This window comes from Gadus morhua, unplaced genomic scaffold (assembly GCF_902167405.1).
Source record: "Gadus morhua unplaced genomic scaffold, gadMor3.0, whole genome shotgun sequence".
NCBI lineage: Eukaryota > Metazoa > Chordata > Actinopteri > Gadiformes > Gadidae > Gadus > Gadus morhua.
Window position 1 is genome coordinate 46,174 of NW_021963953.1, and position 21,650 is coordinate 67,823.

The 21,650-nt window shown below is 43.2% G+C and overlaps 2 protein-coding genes across 2 annotated transcripts; both read right to left on the bottom strand.

Annotated features, from left to right (window-relative positions):
• Nucleotides 1-1,097: 1,097 nt before the first annotated feature.
• LOC115538209 (stonustoxin subunit alpha-like) lies at nt 1,098-1,977 on the bottom strand. The gene has a single exon (XM_030349872.1). It carries the CDS (start codon nt 1,741-1,743, stop codon nt 1,174-1,176), a length of 570 nt encoding a protein of 189 aa, XP_030205732.1. The 5' UTR covers nt 1,744-1,977; the 3' UTR covers nt 1,098-1,173.
• A 5,535-nt stretch (nt 1,978-7,512) lies between these two features.
• LOC115538206 (NACHT, LRR and PYD domains-containing protein 3) lies at nt 7,513-21,650 on the bottom strand. The gene is made up of 8 exons (XM_030349868.1): nt 21,439-21,650; nt 19,224-19,320; nt 18,992-19,111; nt 18,367-18,920; nt 16,968-17,193; nt 11,573-13,403; nt 10,982-11,155; nt 7,513-7,807 (listed from the first exon to the last, which is right to left on the bottom strand). The coding sequence occupies exons 4-8, from the start codon at nt 18,421-18,423 to the stop codon at nt 7,528-7,530; spliced, it is 2,568 nt and encodes an 855-aa protein (XP_030205728.1). The 5' UTR covers nt 18,424-18,920; nt 18,992-19,111; nt 19,224-19,320; nt 21,439-21,650; the 3' UTR covers nt 7,513-7,527.

The following is a 21,650-nucleotide window of genomic DNA, read 5'->3' on the forward strand; positions in this document are numbered from 1 at the left end:
CTGATGAAGGGGTGAATGGAGACTCCACTGTTGTGTTGGAGGTAACGTCTCCAGAAGACTTGGGAGGAATTCAACTGAACTAACGGGAAGAATCCTCTGAACACACGAGAACATTCAGTTGATCGACTGAGTTGTTTATTAACATTATGCTTTATGAACAATTACAAATCCTAAACAGGTATCTTTAATCATTGAACATGTTGACTTGTTGTTCCCAACAGAACACAAAGAAACTATCTTCCGTTTAAAGTAATTTACAACATGGTTACCCTTTCCCATAGAACCCTTATCATCATTCATGATTATGTTGTTAAATCTGCTTTAAATCACTTTCCATGTCAGGCATGGCAAAATATAAACTGATTTTGGGTTCCTTTAATACGATGTTGAAAATATATAAAATATTGTAGCAAAATAAAGTACCATCAATCAACATTTAAAACACATTTTACATTAGAAAGTAAATCTTTGTGCAACCTGCTTAACCCAAAGATCTTCCTTTCATGGTTTATGCTGAACCTTTCAGAAGCCCAATAAAATGTATAATTTGGACTACAGTGGAGTATTTAAATCAATCACAAAGTGTTATACTTCCACTGAACGGGTTGACCCCTCAGAGCACCAACAGCTGCTGCTCAACAACCCGATGCACTACAGGTACGTCCATGGGTCCACAGGTATTCAAACGTCCCCCTAACAGCTGGTCCTCAACAACGTCAGGACTGTGAGGACCCCCCAGACCCAAGCGGCCCCCTCTAATCTGACGCTCAGCAGCCCAGCTGAACACAGAGAGGGCTGAGAGATGAACCACGAGAGACACTGATGTTACCTGCTGCTTACCACCGGCACACTGACCTGCTGTGGGTTTAGATCCATGAACGATGTGTGTGTGTGTGTGTGTGTGTGTGTGTGTGTGTGTGTGTGTGTGTGTGTGTGTGTGTGGGAGATTAAGTCTGTATACGTTTGTGTGTTTGTGTTTATAGAGTGCGATATGTTTGTTTGTGTGTATGTGTGTGTGTTTATAGAGTCATGAACGATGTGTTTGTTTGTGTGTGCGTGTGTGTGTGTTAATTTCTATGTACATATGTTTGTTGGTTTGGGTGTGTTTATGACTGTCTACATGTGTGTGCTTTTCCATGGGTCTGTGTGTGTGTGTGTATCTACAATGGACACTCACAGAGACACTGAGGAACCACTCTTACGTAACATAACCCCAGGGATGAGGACCTCCTGGGTGAAGGAGGCCTGGAAGGTGTGGATGTGTTTCAGTGTGTCTGAGGACCCTCCTCCTCCTGGGGACACTCTGTAGAAGGACAGAGAGCCAGCGGGCCGGTCCAGATACACTCCTACTCTGTTAGAGTGAGGGGGGGAACGTTTATCTGTTGAACTACCGTTGTGACGGGCAATGTAGACAGCAGCATCATCGTCGTCATCACAAACAAGACTCCAGGACTTGTTGTTCCATCCAAGCTGGCTGTCATTAGCCCCTCCTCTCCTTGTCATTCCTCTGTATGCCACTCCTATATGAACCCGTCCTCCCCACTCTACCTCCCAGTAGCAGCGGCCAGGCAGACCCTCTCTACACAACACCTGGTGCCAGGTGTCAAACCTCTCTGGGTGATCCGGATACGACTGGTCCTCTTCAACCCGCGTCACCTTCCTGCTGTCCTCAGACAGAGAGAGTCGTCTGTGGGCTGTGTTTGGGTCCAGTGTGAGTTCACAGGCATCTGACGGGAGAAACATGATTAGGCTACTAAACCAATATTTTTAATTATAATTATCATCATCATCATCGTCATCATTATTAAATAAACAGCATCACCAGCTCTAATTGAAATCTAAGATGAAACACATGCATCATTCAAAACATGTTAATATGATTATGTGCTACAGATAATGTAATGTAACAAAATTATAATTATTATAATAGTGACAAGATGATAGTATGATTTAATAGTTTTTGAATATAAAATAGACATGTAATTATAACAGTATCCTGATTATTACGGTGTTAAGTCCAATGTTGTAAAATCATCACTCATGATATAATCACAGCAATTATGTTTAAGATACATGATTTCAGTCATCAGCTTCATTCCCAGATATCTGAATGAACAGATGTCACCTCCTGATGTGTGGATGGACTTTCCAGCTCAATAGTCAGTGTGCGTTGTGATGAATCAAACAGACACTTACACTTCTTTAGAGCTGGTTTCCGTCTCCACACTCCACTCTGCTCCACACTGGGGGGGAAACAAAGTTAGAGCAGCATGTTGAAACATACGCCTTCATCATCTGCTGTCTCATCACTTTCTACACAACATAAGTTACAACTGCCTTTTGAAACCACTTCATCTAGCAGCGGGTTGAATCCTTGTAGGAGACATTGTCTATGAATGGTGAGCTGTCCTCTCCATACCTGAGAGTGTCCAGTCTCCAGTGTGGATCCTCCAGTCCAGCAGAGAGCAGCGCAGCACCTGAGTCTCCTGGGTGATTGTAGCTCAGGTCCAGCTCTCTCAGATGGGAGGGGTTGGAGCTCAGAGCGGAGGCCAGAGAAGCACAGCCTTCCTGTGTGACCAGGCAGCCAGACAACCTACACACACACACACACACACACACACACACACACACACACACACACACACACACACACACACACACACACACACACACACACACACACACACACACACACACCTTTATTTATTATATCTGGATGAGAATAGTTCTTACTGAAGAAAACAGGTTAATAAAGTATTAATTCCATATGAAGAACAACCAAAAGCTTTATGATTTATTTTAGATCACAGCCCGTCTAGAGCCTCATCACCATGTCTACACTAATGGCAACTCCTCAGAGTTACATAACATATAACACATAACATCCATAACATACAGACAGCAACCCCTAACCCTAACCCTCCCATCAGCTTGGCCAGAGTTACATCACATATAACATACATAACATGCTAGCAGTTAACAGGACAGCAACCCCTCACACTCACATCAGCTGGCCAGTGTTCTGTCAGCTAGAATAACCTGTTAACTCATAACACACTAGCAGCTAACAAGACAGCAAAAATAATAAACTCCCCATCAAACTAACACATTTTATTTATGTTCCTAAAATCCTCATCCTCTAAAGTTCTGTTCCTCCTCTGTACTGGCCTCTCATCCTCCCATCTGTGCTCCACTGACACGGTGACCCCAGTTTACAAATGAATAATGATGCTGAATCTGTCGGGGATCTTAAGCCCAGTTCAGACCAAAGATTCGCCTCGCAACGACTTGCAACGAGAATGTTTTGGAACGTCGCAGGGGAAAAGTTGCAGCAGTGTGAACTGGTCGTTGTGGCGCGGCTGATGCCGTTGCAAGGAGTCGCCACAGATTGAACATGTAAAATCCCCAGGTCCAGTTTTAGAACACAACGACGTACCTATTTCTCTTCAGCCAATCAGGACACACCACAGAACAACTTGTATGTCACGGCCTTACTCCGTCCCGGTCCCGTACTGTCCACAGTACATGTTAGCTATAAACTTTGTTATGGTTACATGCGGCCATTCCCACATGCCCCCCTTCAGACACCTTTTAGTAGGCCTACTGCCATTCCGACATTCTACCAATCAGTGGCGCCAACTTCAGGTCAACATTGGGGGATCGTAATTATTTTGTTCAAATGTGTTCAACCAAAAAGTGGCCATTTCAGTATTATTTATCTGTAATTTATTTGATTAATTCCAAATTTTGGTTGTGATGATGTATTCAATAACCCATTCCATCAATTGACGACTGCATTTTACAAGTGTGTTATGAGTGGCGTTGCATGCACTCATTTAACATGCCCTGGGAATGAATAAATGTTCTTGAAACTTAATACTGGACCATATATTCATTAGAGTTGGATTTAAACTCAAGGCAGGACCACTATTGGAGTGGAATGGAGGAACATTGGAACGAATTAATTGTTTGTTATGCTGCCGCAGAACGAATCAAGGAATGGGCGCAGTATCGGCCCAAAAGCAACAGGCCTACAATGCGCTTTACAAAGTAGGAAGGCGAGAATATACTATGGCCTAGTCCCCCCCCTTTACACACAAATTCTCGAAGGGGATCAATAAACATACACCAAAAATTTTTGCAAATAGAAATCTCTCTACAAAGAATGTCGTAGGCACCCTGTTTATGCCGCTGAAGTAGAGGGTTAGTAGACTTGAAGTAGACCTAAGTAGGCTTCAAATTCTCGGCTTTCTAACTCGCCGTCTTCTCCTTTTCAGGCTTTTTTACATTGCCAAGCCGGTACGGTCGCGGCTTGGTACACCCGGCGATTTCACCGTCTTATCTCAAGTTTCCCGTGTAAAACCGTTGTCTCTGTGGAGACAGCACAGCAACACCTCTACCCAAGCCCCCCCCCCCCCCCCCCCGGAACCGCTGACCCGTTGCATTTACATCAGAATGAAACCCAATAAACCGCCAATGTGTGTGTAGGGTCCGGGAGGGTAAATTGGGGTGCTGGCTCAAGCAACCTAATCGCAAACCTAAGTTAGGCTACTTTTTAGCGTGATGCTGCTGCTGTTGCGGCTCTCAGCTTGGACAGAGCGTTCACAGTTGCTAGGGAAACCACCTGACGTCGCCGCCCGGCGCAGCAGTTTGAACTGCCCAGTTTTTAGCACGTTGCAGCCCGTCTCGTTGCAAGGCGTCGCAAGGAATTTGAAGGAGTTGGAAGGAGTTGCCATTTTGGAAGTCGTTGCGAGGCTAATCTTTGGTCTGAACTGGGCTTTAGACACGTGACGTCTGTTATTTTAGATCACAGCCCACCTAGTCCTGGATCATCCCTTACTATTAAACAAACCCAAAGACACGTTTAACCCTAACCCTGACCTGAGAGTTTCCAGTGTACAGTGTGGACTCCCCAGTCCAGCAGAGAGCATCTTCACTCCTGAATCCTGCAGATCGTTGGTACTCAGGTCCAGCTCTCTCAGACTAGAGGAGTTGGAGCTGAGAACTGAGGCCAGAGCTTCACAGCATTTCTCTGACAGACGACAGACATTCAGCCTTCACACACAAAATAAAAAGAGCATGTTAGTGTGTTTATGTCTTTAACATTTTCCATAATTGAAAGAGAAGTTATGCCAATGTAATTTTTTTTAATATTTAAATTCTAATAATAAGCTTTAAAAAAAGCCTGACTACACGTGAATAGGTAGAATAATAATAATAAAAAATAGTAAACTGTACTTATATAACATTCAACTTATACTGTCATGGCAACAACAATATAAATATGTTGAAATATTCTTGTACAAAAATATTATTTAGGGGTGTGAATTTTGACTTTATCGGCTTAAATCTCTACATCAAATGTCTGTATTGAAGTTTTTTTGTTATAAAGATTCTTGTGCTGTAAAGGTTTGCACATTGAGTAAAACTGACCCGAGAGTTTCCAGTGTACATTGTGGACTCCCCAGTCCAGCAGAGAGCAGCTTCACTCCTGAATCCTGCAGATCATTGGTACTCAGGTCCAGCTCTCTCAGACGAGAAGAGTTGGAGCTGAGAACTGAGGCCAGAGCTTCACAGCATCTCTCTGACAGATGACAGCTATTCAGCCTGCACAAACAATAAACAGAACATGTTAGGAACCCTGATTTAATGTTTTATACGACTTTTCTGATAGTTAGCTATCAGAAACTTTTATTTTCTGATAGTTATATAAAAATGATGATACATTATTCTTCTATAAATTATATTGTGGTGATCACGGCCTCGGAGACCGTGTCCGGGTGCCGCAAAGGATCCTGGGAGGCTCGGGGGGAAGCGGCACCGCCACCAAGGGAGTCGCGCGCGCGCGCGCGTGCGTGCGTGTGTGTGTGTAAAAAAAAGGCAACTCTCTGGGTCTTGCGTGTATTGTGTAACTGCTTTAAACCTGGGCCCCGATTCCCGATAACGATGGATCCAAGCTCGTACGATCATTCCCACGAAGGATCTTGCGAACCTTCGTAAATTTCTTTGGAGCGTTTCCTGAAACTCCTCTTGAACGCGCGTGCATTGCTCTAACGACGTTTGTAGGCTTGTAACTGTCCACTGACACGTTGCTGAAATGGGCTCTGTAGGATGGGGAGACCTTAGTGCACTCCACTAAGGTCAGGGATGTTCGTTACTGTCTAGACACGGTCCAATTAATAATGAACTTCAACACAGCCTCACCGAAGCGCCTACAGTGCTTTATGGCAAACAATCGCAATAAAAAACGCATGCAGAAATTCTCTGACACCCACTGGTCTCAGCATGATTCATGTGCAGTATGTCTTCTGTCATTGATCAATACGAGGACCAACCACGATGGTTGAATTAAAATCAGAGGGAGACAGCAAGTGCAGCTCGAAAGCGACCTCCCACACAAGACCAATGGAATCATTTGATTGTATTATATGCCTTGTGAGAGGGTTGCCTTGGGATGTGTCATTTGATCGGTACATTTCGGCTGCGCATTTATTTTTGGAATTTTAAATTGCTGCAATAAATTACGTTGTTGTTGACTCTGTCTCAGTCTTTGCTTTTTAAATCTTACAGTAGTCTATGAGTAATATATTGGCGGTAACCACTGTTTTGGGGGTATTGCAAAATGGTGCCAGCTGGACATTCTGTGGTATTGGATGTGTTTTAATAAAACACATCCAATACCACTGAATGTCCAGCAGGTGACTCCACTGAGGTTATAGCAACGATGCTCATATCACCCTACGAGTACCCCTGGAGCCCTCGTTAGCTACGAGTGTTTTCCTGACGTTCGTTACTCAACGATGCTTTCGGGAAATCGTACGACGAACTTCACAAACCACTTAGGCTAACGATGCTTTGGGAAACGGGGCCCTGGTCTCCCGTCGGGTCATTTCTGTGCTGCTCGCCACAATATAATTAGTCTACGTAGACCTATAACCTTAGATTGATGCAAATACTGTGACTACATTTGTTTAAAGGGGACATATTACCACCAGGTGTGAGTGTGATTAGCCATAACAAGCCGTTTTGAAACTGTGCAGCTTCTGACATCACAGGTCGTCGTGTCCACCTAGATGTATGACAGATAGATGGTATAATATGTCCCCTTTAAACAAATGAAGTCACAGTATTTGCATCAATCAAAGGTTATAGGTCTACGTAGACTAATTATAATGTGGCGAGCAGCACAGGAATGACCCGACGGGAGACCAGGTTTAAAGCAGTTACGCAATACACTGCAAGCACGCACGCGCGTGCTGCTCGCCAAAATATAATTTGTCTACGTAGACCTATACCCTTTGATTGATGCAAATACTGTGACTTCATTTGTTTAACTCCCACTCTCCCGTTAACAGGAGATTGTGGGAGGGAACTATAATTATATTTTGCGTATATAATTGAAAAGATGCAATGGCAACTCTTGGATAACTTTTCCACTTTTCATTTTCCCACATAAACAACAAGGTGTAATATGTCCAATGGCACCACCCTGATAAACGTGGCCAGCAAAGGTACTGAGTCATTCGATTATATATTTAGACAACATTTAGGATTGATCCTCAAACCAGGAGCAAGTAGTCGTTTTTTAATAATCTCCTGATACGGAACTGTTTGCACGTTAAGTAAAACTGACCTGAGAGTTTCCAGTGTACAGTGTGGACTCCCCAGTCCAGCAGAGAGCAGCTTCACTCCTGAATCCTGTAGAAGATTGGAACTCAGGTCCAGCTCTCTCAGACTAGAGGAGTTGGAGCTGAGAGCAGAGGCCAGAGCTTCACAGCATCCCTTTGACAGATCACAGGAATTCAGCCTGCACACAATAAAAAGAACATGTTAGGAACTGAGATTAAAAGTGCTTAAAAGATCCAACCAGCTCACAGGAAAGCATGGTGTAGCTAACGAACAGCACAGGGCTGCCATGGGGCCCACACTGGAGGGGAGGACGTCCAGTGATGCTAGCACCTCCGCTCTCCTCGCTGCTATCAGGGACACACTTCGTTGCTGCGGGTCTGCTTTCCCGAACTCACTGTTGTGTTTCAGGAGCATATGTTGCCGCATAGTACTTGTAGTACTCTGGTAGCTCGATTTCGTTTGGCATATTTTACATTTCACCTTATGATCTCCTATTTCTTTAAAGTATTTCAATTCTTCGCTGCGCTCTACTTTAACCGCCATCTCTTAACTTTTAGAATTTTGGCGTGCCTGCACACGGCACGGCACGCGGCGTGCATTTCATTTTCTTTGTGCCCACGGCATGCGTTAGGGGCGCCGCACAGAAAATGGATACATTTGCTTCAGAAAACTTTGTTTGTGTGTATATGCAAACTCGAGTTTGCCTGTCCACCAACCGAGTTCATTTGTAACGAGGAGTACTTGAGTAATCGATTCCTCACGTCCATCCCTAATATCTATATCATATAACATATATAATCACGGCCAAAAGCTGTGTGAGCCTCCATACGATATTATGAATCTTAAACGACCGCGTCGGGTTCTCCGACGTCTCTGGTTCTTCCACGTCCGCATCAATCAGAAGAAGACTGAACCACGACATGGAGGAGAAAGGGATTGTTGACCGCGGTTGTCTCCCGCCGGAGCCCGCTGCCCGCTGCCGAGGGACCACCGCCTCGGCAGCGGGCAACGCCGAGGCGGTGGTCCCTCGGCAGCGGGAAGCGGGGCTCAAGCGGGATACATTCGCCGCCAAACAATCCCTTTCGCCTCCAAGTCGTGGTTCATGTTCTTGAGGGAGGCAAAGCCAAAGTTCCTTTCCCCCAATTCATTCTCAACCATGGCTGAGATAACCCCCACTGCAGTCTCGTTGTGGAAATACAAGAGACGAGAGTCCAACATGAAATAAATAATGAAATAAATCATCCTTTTTCAGGGTATCTGCAGGTTTCAGCAAGTCAAATTTAAGACTTTTTAAGACCTTTTTAATACCACCTTGAATGAAATTTAAGACCGTAAACCCGCGATGGTGGGGGGGATCCCGCTGTATTACAACCAAAGCATAGCATGTGTGTCACTCAATGGGACTCTTTTCTTTCTGTTTATTGAACATAAAGTGTTCATTTTTAATTTGGGTGTGTCACGTATTTATGGTGCACCCAAGTTGTGAGTTGTGTGAGTTGTTGAGAGGGGGGGGGGGGGGGGGGGGGTGACAGCGTCTGGGCCCCCGGGCAGCTGCACCGGTTGCACCGTCGATATCTACGCCACTGATTAATAATATTTTCACCATTAAATAAATGCCTTCAGTAAGACCTGGGGGGTATACCACAAACCTCGTTGAACATACCCAGGCTTTCTTGGGAAAACCTGGCTCGACAGAGCCGCAACTCGCAATCACAGTTAAATGGTACCACGACGCTCACTTTAGATTCAATTAGTTGAACCAGGTTTTCCGCTTTACGTTCAATGCGCGTTCACATAAAAGGTGTGTATCACGTCATTTGACTCACCCTTATGCAAAATAAATCGCGCAAGAGCGGTGTATTTCATCCAAGGCGAGCAATGTATTATTATGAACTCCTACGAGGAATTCAAAGTTCAAATCACAGCCAAGGGGAACACGGTTGCCCATAATATGGCTAGGGTGGCGTGCTGGCAAAAATAGCCGACCGTGTTAATTTGTAAGTGAAAAGATTCTGCATATTGTCTAAAAAATATTATGTATCATCATCCCTTTTACCCCCATATATGTGGGGCCCCATGAATTGCGAGCCCAAGTACCGGGAATGCACTTGATCTCCGACCCAATATTGGACGTGCACGTCAAGTTGCTTGCTTTTAGTGGCGTGGTTCAACGTCTCATCAAACATCAAAACAAAATCAGCCTTGTTGACGCTGCAGATTAGCTCGTTTCGGATGAAAGGCGCTAGTCCGAAGCAAGTTATATACGCCGTTTTGTCCTTTCCAGCAGTAAAGGTGCTCGCGATTTGAGAGTCAGGGAACATCAAACCGAAGAGATCTCCTATCCCCTCATTCGAGTTGTAGGACTGGTGCTTGACCACTGTGTTTAGAATCCACAACACCTCCGCTTTCAGTGTTGTTGTCGCACCAAATGCTACCCTCAGGTCAGTGCTAGCAGCGCGGACCGTCTGCGGCGGTGGCGCCGGGGCAGAGATGCAAAACGTAGAAATGGCTGGGATCTGTGTGTGGCTCCTGGCAGAGGTTTTATGCTTTTGGCTCTGCATATGGCTGACGACAGCCTTAATCCCCATGCTGCCGAGCTTGAATGTACTTTTGCACGGAATGCATCTGGCCTGTTCTGGGTTGGCAACGGATGCTAGCCAACCTCGGAAACTGATGTATTCCAGCCAACTGACGTTGAACTTGCATTTACCCATTGTTGCAGACTAGCTAGCGCGCGCGCAGACATCCGTTTATATATCCAGCTAGCAATAAAGTAGCCTCTCGTACATCTCCTTCCCGAAAAGTCCCGCGAGAAAAAGAAAAAAGAAAATAGCCCTGCCACGACAAATTTAAGACCTCCGAGTTATTTATTTAAGACCAGCATATGACATTTTGACGAATTTAAGACTTTTTAAAGGCCTTAAATTTAGAAAAACGAATTTAAGACTTTTTAAGACTTTTAAGACCTCCGCGGACACCCTGTTTTTATAAGGACAATGTCAGAAAGGACAAAGCCTGGCATTTAATTGCAGTAGTTTTGGGAGTGGAAGGTGAGTACACTAGGTTTAGGATTATCGCGTGATCTCACGTGAATAGAGCTGGCTCGTAGGCAGCGCTACGCTGCCGTTACGCGCCCGGTGGAAATGGACGCAGGGCAGAGTTCGCAGCCGTTCCGCGGCGCGTACGTCCCCGGTGGAAATCAGGCGTAATACATGTGGTCAACAAAGGTATTGAGTTATTATCTGATATAGTTTGACGTCATTTAGGTGTGATTCTCAAACCAGGGGCAGTAGTTAAGTCTTCTAAAACGGAACCTTGTGGTGTAACTGTTTGCACTTTGAGTAAAACTGACCTGAGAGTTTCCAGTGTACAGTGTGGACTCCCCAGTCCAGCAGAGAGCAGCTCGACTCCTGAATCCTTTAGATGATTGGAACTCAGCTCCAGCTCTCTCAGGCTACAGGAGATGGAGCTGAGAACTGAGGCCAGAGCTTTGCAGCATCTCTCTGACAGCTTACAGCCATTCAAGCTTCACAAAAAAACAGAACATGTTTAGAACCGTGATTAATGGTTTTAGAAGACTTTTCTGATAGTTGAACAAATGATTATACATTAGATCTTCAAATGGTAGTTACATATTAGGTGTACAATGTTGATACTAACAAAAATGCTATAACATTTGTTTTGTAGTTCTGAAAACTGTAACATTACTTTTATAGAATTATGTATATAGCTCATATCGTAAAACATGTTATAAGTATGCCAACAGATACATGTTGTATGTTATCATAACTTTTGTATTCTAGTATTATGTATATTGTATTGAGTGCATTGCAATACATGTTCTTAGTGCACCGTCAGAGATGTTTTGTAATTTACTATAACTTATATATTCTAGTATTATGTATAGTAGTGTATTCTTAATACATGTTATGAGTGAACCTACAGAGATGTTTTGGAGGCTTTGATCAGTGGCAGCAGCCCCAGAAGACCCTCGTCAGAAGCAGAGTATTTATTCAGGTAAAACACGTCCAGCTGCTCTTCTGATGTCAGTACGATGAAGACCAGAGCTGACCACTGAGCAGAGGAGAGAGAGGAGATACTTCCTGATGACAGGTACTGTTGGATCTCCTCCACTAGAGAACTGTCATTCAGCTCATTCAGACAGTGGAACAGATTGATGCTTCTCTCTTGAGAGAGATCTCCACCTATCTTCTCCTTGATGTAATGGACTATTTGGGTATTGATTTGTGACCTCCTTCCTGTCTGTCCCGGTGGATCTTTTTTAGTTGGATTGCCCAGTAATTTACTTCCTCTTGGTTCCAGCAGACCTTTCAGGAGCATCTGATTGGTCTCTAGAGAGAGGCCCAGGAGGAAGCGGAGGAACAAGTCCAGGTGTCCGTTCTCACTCTGTAAGGCCTTGTCCACAGCACTCTGGTAGAGGAGGAGGAGTTCAGCTTCCCTGGAGGTTGGATGTTCTTCTGAGAGCAGGTTGACACCAGTGTTGATGTAGGACAGAAAGACATAAAGGGCAGCCAGAAACTCCTGGATGCTCAGATGGACAAAGCAGAACATCCTGTCCTGGTGCAGTCCACACTCCTCTTTGAAGATCTGGGTGAACACTCCTGAGTACACTGAGGCTGTTCTGATATCGATGTCACACTCTGCCAAGTCTGCCTCGTAGAAGATCAGCTGACCTTTCTCCAGCTGGTTAAAAGCCAGTTTCCCCAGAGAAACAATGATCTCCCTGCTCTCCGAACTCCAGTGTGGATCAGTTTCAGCTCTCCCATGATACTTCCTGTCCGCCTGTATGGACTGAACCCTCAGGAAGTGGCTGTACATCTGAGTCATGGTCTTGGGCACCTCTTCTCCTCTCTGGGATGTTTTGAAGAAGTCCACTAGAACTGTAGCAGTGATCCAACAGAAGACTGGGATGTGACACATGATGTGGAGGCTTCGAGATTTCTTGACATGAGAGATGATCGTGCTGGCCATTGTCCCCTCTCTGAATCTCTTCCTGAAGTACTCCTCCTTCTGTGGGTCGTTGAACCCTCTCACCTCGGTCACCATGTCAACACACTCAGCAGGGATCTGATTGGCTGCGGCAGGGCGTGTGGTTATCCAGATGTGGGCAGAGGGAAGCAGGACTCCCCTGATGATGTTTGTCAGCAGCACCTCCACTGAGGTCGGCTTGGTGACATCCGTCCAGATCGGGTTGTTCTGGAAGTCCAGAGGAAGTCGACACTCATCCAGACCATCCAAGATGAAGACCACTTGGTCATGGTCGTATCTGTAGATTCCTGATTCTTTGGTTTCAACAGAAAACTGATGAAGAAGTTCCAGTAAGCTAAACTCTTTCCATTTCAGTAAATTCAGCTCTCTGAAAGTGAGGAGAAATGTGAAGTCTATGTCGTGGTTGGCTTTGCCTTCGGCCCAGTCCAGAGTGAACTTGTGTGTTAAGAGAGTTTTACCAATGCCGGCCACTCCGGTTGTCATTATTGTTCTGATTGGTTTATCTTGTCCAGGTAAAGGTTTAAAGATGTCTTCACATCTGATTGGTGTTTCCTCATTGGCTGTTTTCCTGGATGCCTTTTCAATCAGTCTGACCTCATGTTCCATGTTGACCTCTCCACTGCCTCTCTCTGTGATGAAGAGCTCTGTGTAGATCTCATTCAGAGGTCTCTGCTCTCCTGCTCTAGCGATTCCCTCAAACACACAGTGGAACTTCTTCTTCAGATGAGCCTTGAGTTCATGTTGCCACTGGACCGCAACAGCTCCTAAATCCCAAACCAGAAGAAACATACCATTCATATTTCCAAGCAATATTACTGGTGTAAAGAATAAAGTATTATACAACTCTACTTTATATGGATCTTATAACTTCATTGGTAGTGCTGTTGTTGTTGAGTATCTGTGGTATCAGTGACTTGCTAACCTGATATGACAACATAGTGGTGCATCTCTTCCACTGAGTTATTCTGCTGTTCATCTGCAGTATAATGTTTAAAATTCTTCAAGCTGATACCCCAACAATAACCCTACATATTTGGATCAAACCATTCAACCTGATAGCCCCACAATGACCCTACATATCTGGATCAAACCATTTAACCTAAAACCCCCACAATAACCCTAGCCTGGCTCCGCCCGCCTAAGTACTTCCGCTCAATTTCAATTTCCCTTCAGTAATACGTCTGCGGTATGTGGGTTTTGTGCGTCCAATCAGCGAACAGAGGGAGTGGCTGAGAACAATGACGTGAAAGTCAGCTCTCGTTGACGGACATCTTCACGCACACTGTTTGGTTTGTTTACAGCCTGCGCGCAACGTAATTCCCGGCCAAACGTTAGCGATTGGTTATGGCAAATCCAGAGTGGCACTGGGCAGATCCAATAGTTTTAAACTTCAACAGACACCCGCCTTCAAGTGAGTTAACGTTTGTCAATTGAGTAGGTCCAGACTCTCAGTGCAAATGCAATGATGTACAGTGTTTCCCCTAGGATGGAGTTGCAGCAGCGGAGGTGAAATGTTATGTTTTTCGCTCGCAATTTTCTTTGTGTGCTCGCAAAGCGCACCCTGCTGGGAGGTTTCTATGTGTCTACTGGCAACATACATACAGTACATTTGTGCACATTAATGAGCAGGGGAAATAAGGAGAGATTGAACATATTACAAGTATAATCTTTAAAAACATTATTTACATTTATTTAACAAAAAATATTTATATCAACAACCACCCTATACATTAAAATCCCATAATCCAAATACTACAACAATCGAAAAGGTCTGTGCCTCAAACCAATGCATCTTCCCACTCCCTCCCCTCTCCCCAGCACAAAGGTTGTAGTAGGAGCATAAATAGGCCATGCCTCTATTGAACAAGTTTTGGGGCTCTAGAGTCAATAATGGCGACGCTACTGAAAATGTTGCTAAAAATGTATGTATATTGACATTTCTGCTAAAAATAAATTTCTTAGAAATAAGTAGCGATATATTTTTCAAAACATAAGGTTGCAGTAAGACCATAAAGAGCCCGTGCATATGGAAAACGTTTTAGGGATCTAGAGTCAATAATGGCAACCAGGGGCGAGTCTAGGTTCTGACTTTTGGGGGGGCAGCCACAGGGGTATATGAAGTATATAAATTCCTGTGCAAGATTTTATTTTTTTCCACAACCTTTATTTTCTTAGTTACTATGTTGTTGTATGTCTAAGCCGATAGCTGGCAGTGTCAGCTAAATAATGCAGTTCTGAACCACTAAAGTGATGAAATGAAAAAAGACTGTTTGGATGAAGGAATAATCAATGGTTGTGAACTCGAATAACAAAATTGAGGTATATTAAATTTCTTTTGTGTAAGTTTCACTCAAAAATTACCATATTTTCCTGAATATGTTACTGAAACACATTGGTACAACATGATGTCGCCTCACTTTCATAGACCCATACAATTTATAAATTGTATCAACATACATTTTTATAAAACTTCAACATGTACATGTACATGTACTAGTCGAATACTATGAGAAACAGACCACTATTTCGGGAGCACTAAACTATGTTGTCTCACCTTCAGGGACCCATACATTTTTATAAAACATTTTTATAAAAAAAAAAGGGTGCTAATTTTCAGTTTAAAAATAACTGCTGGCATTATTTTATCAGCTGAGGGCGTTTTCATTGCCATAACAACATGAGCTAGACCAGTGGTTCTCAATCATTTTTCTTTCATTCCCTCCCTAGGAGACTGACATTTTATCACGCCCTCCCTGAATTGAAATAGCCTACTATTGAGAACCTGCAAATATTTATTTATTTAGATTAATAAAATTAACGGAGATAACATCTGCAACAACTTAAAACTATTTCCAACTTCAGTTCATTGACTCAATTTGTAACATTTAAACAAGACTGCTAAGTCTGTGTGAATCTCAAAACAGAGAAACAAGAGCAAATGATTCACTGGGGTTTGCATTTAATTATAATATTTTTAAAAAGTAAACATTGGTCACTTGTCAGCTTCATCAGCTTATTCCCTTTCAAAAAAAATAATATATGTTCATCTTTCAAGCATGAATAAAGACACCAAGGCCCTCTGTCATGACTTTGTAAGATCAAAATTCTTGTAAAACTTCTGACCATTGGTATTATGTTTATTTAAAATAAAATAAGTAACCTATTAAAATAAATAAATAAATAAATACATAAGACACTAAGTCCCCTCTGCCGCTCACGCCCCCCCTGACAACTTTAATCAGCTGAGGGCGTTTGCCTGAGTCTCATAGTATTAGAACATGTGGTACTTGTTGATTAGCTCACGTTGTTATGGCAATGAATACGCCCTCAGCTGATAAACTAATGCCAGCATTTTTTTTCAACAGAAAATTAGCACCCATATCAACATATATTTGATATTTTTCTGCTCCTTGCACCTAATCATGCTTATCATGCTACGCAGCATTACAAGGCTCTGCCGACTAAAACATGAAGCAATTCAAGAAGAAGCATATATAGAATCGTCTTGTGGTCAACTGTCATTTAATAGACATCTGACAGATTATGTCAAGGTTTTAAAATTATAGTATTATTATTACCAGGTCATGTTATAACACAGCTGGAAATCGTGGATTTTCTGATAAAGACTAGCTAAACTCTTTGACGGACAAAACAGCAGAAACTATGTTAGGTGCGCTCGTGCTGCATTTTAGGTTTTGTCAAACAGGAGACGCCCACCCACCAATCCGAGGTTAGAGATTCCTGAAGGAAGGTTGCGCTCGATTTCACTAGCCCATTTGAGCCGGTTCATTATTGTACAGCATCCATCCTCTCATTGCTTGTGTAAAAAAAAAACGGTAGAATATTAGATTTGAGGACGAAACGATAGGGTGGGCTAAGGCAAGTTTTTTTTCAAAAAGGTCTAGCTTCGCCACTGATGGCAACGCTATTGAAATTGTTCCTAAATAAAAAATCTTAAAAGATAAGAGATATATTTTTCAAAAATTAAAGGTTGTAGTAGGACCATGCCTCTATGGAACAAGTTTTGGGGCTCTAGAGTCAATAATGGCGACGCTATTGAAATTTTACCATTGTGGTCGTTTTCAGTTTTGCACTTTGCAGACGGTCCCTAAGCTCGCGGCTGAAAGCCAACTGCTCGTAGAAGCCAGTGCAATTCACCGTTCGCTAAAGACGGCTCGTTTGGATCAAACGAGCACCTAGCAGCGGCGTACCGCCGCTGCTAGGTGCATATAGGGGAAACACTGAAGTACGAGAGTCTGGTAGGACCAGGCTAACAAAAACCCTACATATCTGGATGAAACCATTTAACCTATATTTGAGTATCTCACCACTCCCCAGCTTGTCGGCCAGTTCCTCCTGGTTCATCTCCATCAGGCAGAGCTTTGTGATGTCTACCACTCCCGCTATGGCGCGCCTCCTCCGCTCCTCGTTCTTACCATCCTCCTCCTCCTTCTCCCTCTGACTCTCTGAGCATTGTGGGTAATCTGAGAAGAGATCCCTCCAGAGCTTCTTCAGCTCCTTGTCTAGAAAAGCGTGTGCGTTCTCCTCAGCCCTCTGAAACAGAACAAACATCAAGGAGAACTTTACTTTAACTAACTGAGGTCATCAGAAGCATCTGTCCTAGATTAACGTCTCCCTGGTCTAAAGAGGGAAAACTGGAGACTATAAGCTCCACAAGAGATGCTTTTATTGCCCATGTAGAGCCAGGGGCACCACTAGAGATTGTGGGCCTTTTCAAATAATAGATTGGGCCTCCAACCTAGACCACCCACCATCCTAGAAAATCCATTTGACCACCCATAAATTGATAGACTAGCTCTAGTGTAGCGTACTGCTAATTACCCAATACTTGGCCTGCTGTCATTGACCATTGATGTATGAAAGTCAGAGGTAATGAGTGGCATCTCTCATTACTGTTGCTGGTCTGGCAAAAGGCTTTCCTCTTGAGAAATTCATGAAATTCGGTGGTGTTTTACATTTTGGTCAATTTGTTCCCAAAGTTTGTCAGATGCCAGTAATGTTATACTGGCTCTAAACACCTCAGTAAAATGGGAGAGAAAAGACACAGACTGTCTTCATACTCTGCTATTACTTTTCACCACTAGGGGTCAGTATTCACAGACCTACCCTGGCTGTATAGTTGATAAGTAGAAGAAAATTAGTGAAGGCCTCATTAAACAGTTTCCTGGTTCATCCACCTGTCTACCTCATTTATTGATTCATATTTATGAATTTCATGTTTGATGAGGAACTATTTGATTGATATAAGATTCTATGATTCACTAGGTAGCTCCGTGATAATGGGCACCACAGGAAGGTGAATAAATAAAAACCTTTAGTTGTATAAACTGGGTGACCTTTTCCTCCCCCTCAGCTCTCTGTTTCTGATACCCCGACTTCTACCTCAACGACTACGGGTCAAACTACTGACAGTCTGTTCTCCGTCTGTTCTGCTTGTAAGCTCACCGAGTGGAAGACTCTGTGCTGAAAACTGGATCCACGCAAGACTGAACCATGCAATAAAGAGAGAGAGGTGGAATATATAGACTATACTGAACATTTAGCCAAACATGGAGGAACAAACCCCTTGTTTGTTTAAATTGCTACGTTTTTTAGATAACATTTTCACTCGAAATATATTAACTTGATTATGATGAATTCCCCCCCCCCCCCTTTACGGCGCCCCTGTTTAGAGCTGAAGTCAAATGTCTTGTTTCATTTTCACACCTTGATCAGCTCTGCTTGATGCTGCTGTACAGACTGAGCACTGGTAACCTTTGACATCTCCTGGAGTCGCCTGTGGAGACAGCGTGCGTGCACACACACACACACACACACACACACACACACACACACACACACACACACACACACACACACACACACACACACACACACACACACACACACACACACACACACACACACACACACACACAATCTTTCTAATACAAATATTACCTGATTGTAAATATCAGTCAGTAAAACTACTAGTTTGTTGGAAACTACTACGTCTCCTCTCTGGAAGGGTGTCTATCTTTAAGTCCAGGAGGGTGACCCATAGAGCGGTCTGCTCTCTCCTTCTGGACTCTTCTAGAAAAACAAGAACCAGGATTAAAGGAGGTCTGATAGATATAGTTGTATAATATCTGATAAATCCTAACCTCTTCTTAATAGACTGATTTCCATCTCTAAAGTTAGGCGGATAATCCATAGAGCGGTCACTCTTCAAGGAGACACAGCTGGGTCCAGGGGAGTCTGCTCTCTCCTTCTGGACTCTTCTAGAAAAACAAGAACCAGGATTAAAGGATGTCTGATAGATATAGTTGTATAATATCTGATAAATCCTCACCTCTTCTCAATAGACTGATTTCCATCTCTAAAGTTATGCGGATAATCCATACAGCTGTGTCTCCTCTTCAAGGAGACACAGCTGGGTCCAGGGGAGTCCGCTCTCTCCCGCTGCCCTGGGCTTCAACACAACACACACACAGCTTTTACTAAGACTGATGATGGAGTCATGAGATATCAGTGCTGAGCTCTGAGAAGGACAACAGTCACAGACAGAGAGATCCTCTTCTTACCTCTTAGCTTTGCTCTGGCGGCCATGTTTCCCAGACAGAGTGGTTTTAGAGGTAGGAGCCCCCTCCTCTCTCTCCTCATCCATAGTAGACTGGAGACCTGGACACAAACACAATTACATATTGTTTCTCTGGATTCTCTTTAAGTACCAAACGTGAAATGACTTCAGTGAAGACTTCCTATCCTCCTCCTGTCTGACATACACATACTATCCGTCCCTCTGTCTAGAACTACACACTCTATCACAACCTACTGTATGTCTAGATCACAAACTCTTATCACTCACTCTGTCAAGAGCTACCCTCTAATCGCTCTCTATGATCTTCTAGATCACACACACACACACACACACACACACCCTTAGGGGGGGGTCAATTAGGATGATTCCAGGGGCGCAGCACTGACGGGGGCGCCCCAGAGGACACTGGTGGTATTATTAAAAGTATATGCAATTATTATTATTATATTTTTAATTAAGGTGGTTTGTTTCCTTGTTTTGTTGTGGTTTGTTTCTCCATTTTTACAAAATCATTAGAAAGTCTTCACCCTATTATCACCCCTCTCATTTGTCATTATTTGGTACAGCCCAAGTCTTACGCTACTGCAGAGCAAAGTAGCAGCCAGGCAGATCGTTGTGAAGCAAGTGCAGACTGATAGTGTCTTAAACTAGCAGTCTAAAGTCAGTTTGTGTGTATCCCGGTCGGTGAAATTAAGAAGTCAGCTTGTCAGGGGAGGAAAGAGAGAGAGGAAAGAGAGATAGGAAAGAGCTCAAAGCGGTCGACAGTTCGTCACCCAGTTTTTTACCAAGAGAGGTATATTCCTTCCTCTACACTTTCCCAACAACCTGATAAAAAGCCTAGCCTAGCAGCTAGCGCTACTGTAGCTAAAAATAATTACAGCCTGCACTGATGATAAAACTGAAAAGATTGTTTGCATTACCATTCACATGATATAATCCAATAGCCTACCTATCTACAAAAAGCCTACATTATTTTTACAAATCGAGCAGACTATTAATATCTCCCGTATGCAGGCGTTGCCAAGCAACGTGGCCATAGCGTCTTCATAGGGTCAACGTCTTTCCAAGGTGTAAATTAACACTTTTTAACCTACACCCTCCAGCCAATCAGAATCAAGTATTCACCCAGACCATGGTATAAATGGAGATAATGCGATGATTAACATTCCATACTGCTTGCCAGCATGATAATAACATTTATGTAAACAGATTTTGAATATTTTGATTGGCTGCATTACAATATTAGCAGACATTAAACTAAGGATACTTACATTTTAGCTGACTTTTACATTTTAAGTCAGCTAAAATTACAAGTAGTCTACCCTTAGATTAATAGCTGCTATTTATTGTAGGCTAATGCAGCAAATGAAAACATACAAATACATATTTAGTCATGCCCAGCTCAATCCAATCAAATAGACTGTTGACAACATTGTTTAATATGTTCAGATAATTATGAGACATATTCTGAATTATACGATGTATCTTAGAGTCAGGGCCCTCTTCAAGCCATGATGATCCCACAGAAGAAACCAGTGAGGTTGAAATAGAAGAAGGGGAGAAGGAGGACAGTCTAAGTAGAAGCAGCACTGTCTCAGTCTATTAGCCTATTTCTGTCTATAGTAACTACAACACAGGTAAATGTGTAACTAAATACTAACTAACTATCTAGTGTACAAAGTAGCCTAGGTAAGTAGGTAGGTTTATCATGTTGTTATACAGTTGTTATTCATTTTTGATTACCCAACTTTGACCCAGTCTAACCCAATATTTAATGATTATAAAATGTGAGGGGGGGGGGGGGCAACTGAATTCTGTCAGGGGGGCCAGAATTCCTAGGGACGTCCCTGCACACACAAACACTCTCTCTATCACTATGCCCTTAAGATCCGACAGTTCCAAGCCATCAATTATTAACTAATGTTACCGATGAAACTCTGATCGAACTGACCTCCCTGCAGAATAAAAGTCCACAACACAAACAAACTTTTCTGTCCCGTTCCCGTAGAAGAGGATCCGTATATAATCGCCCTCAACACGGTGAAACTAGTTACTGATGTTCTGACGCATACTCCTTCATTAAACCTCTTTTACACCACAAACACTGAGCTTGGACTGGAAACAGATTCATTTAGTAAGAATAAATTAATATAGTAAGAATACATCTCGTAAGAAAACAAGAATTCAGGAAACGGTACCTTATCTTTTCCGTGACGAATCGTGTGCTGCCCGTGTTGAATGGAAATATAGAAGCACAAATGCAAGGAAAGGAGGGAATAAAGAGATTTAGGTGTTCACCAAATAACAGAGAAGTGTTTAGAAGCGAGACAGAACATTCCAGGGCGTTTGCCTGAGTCTAACATGTTCTAATGCTCTAGTATTAGAACATGTGGTAGTTGTTGATTAGCTC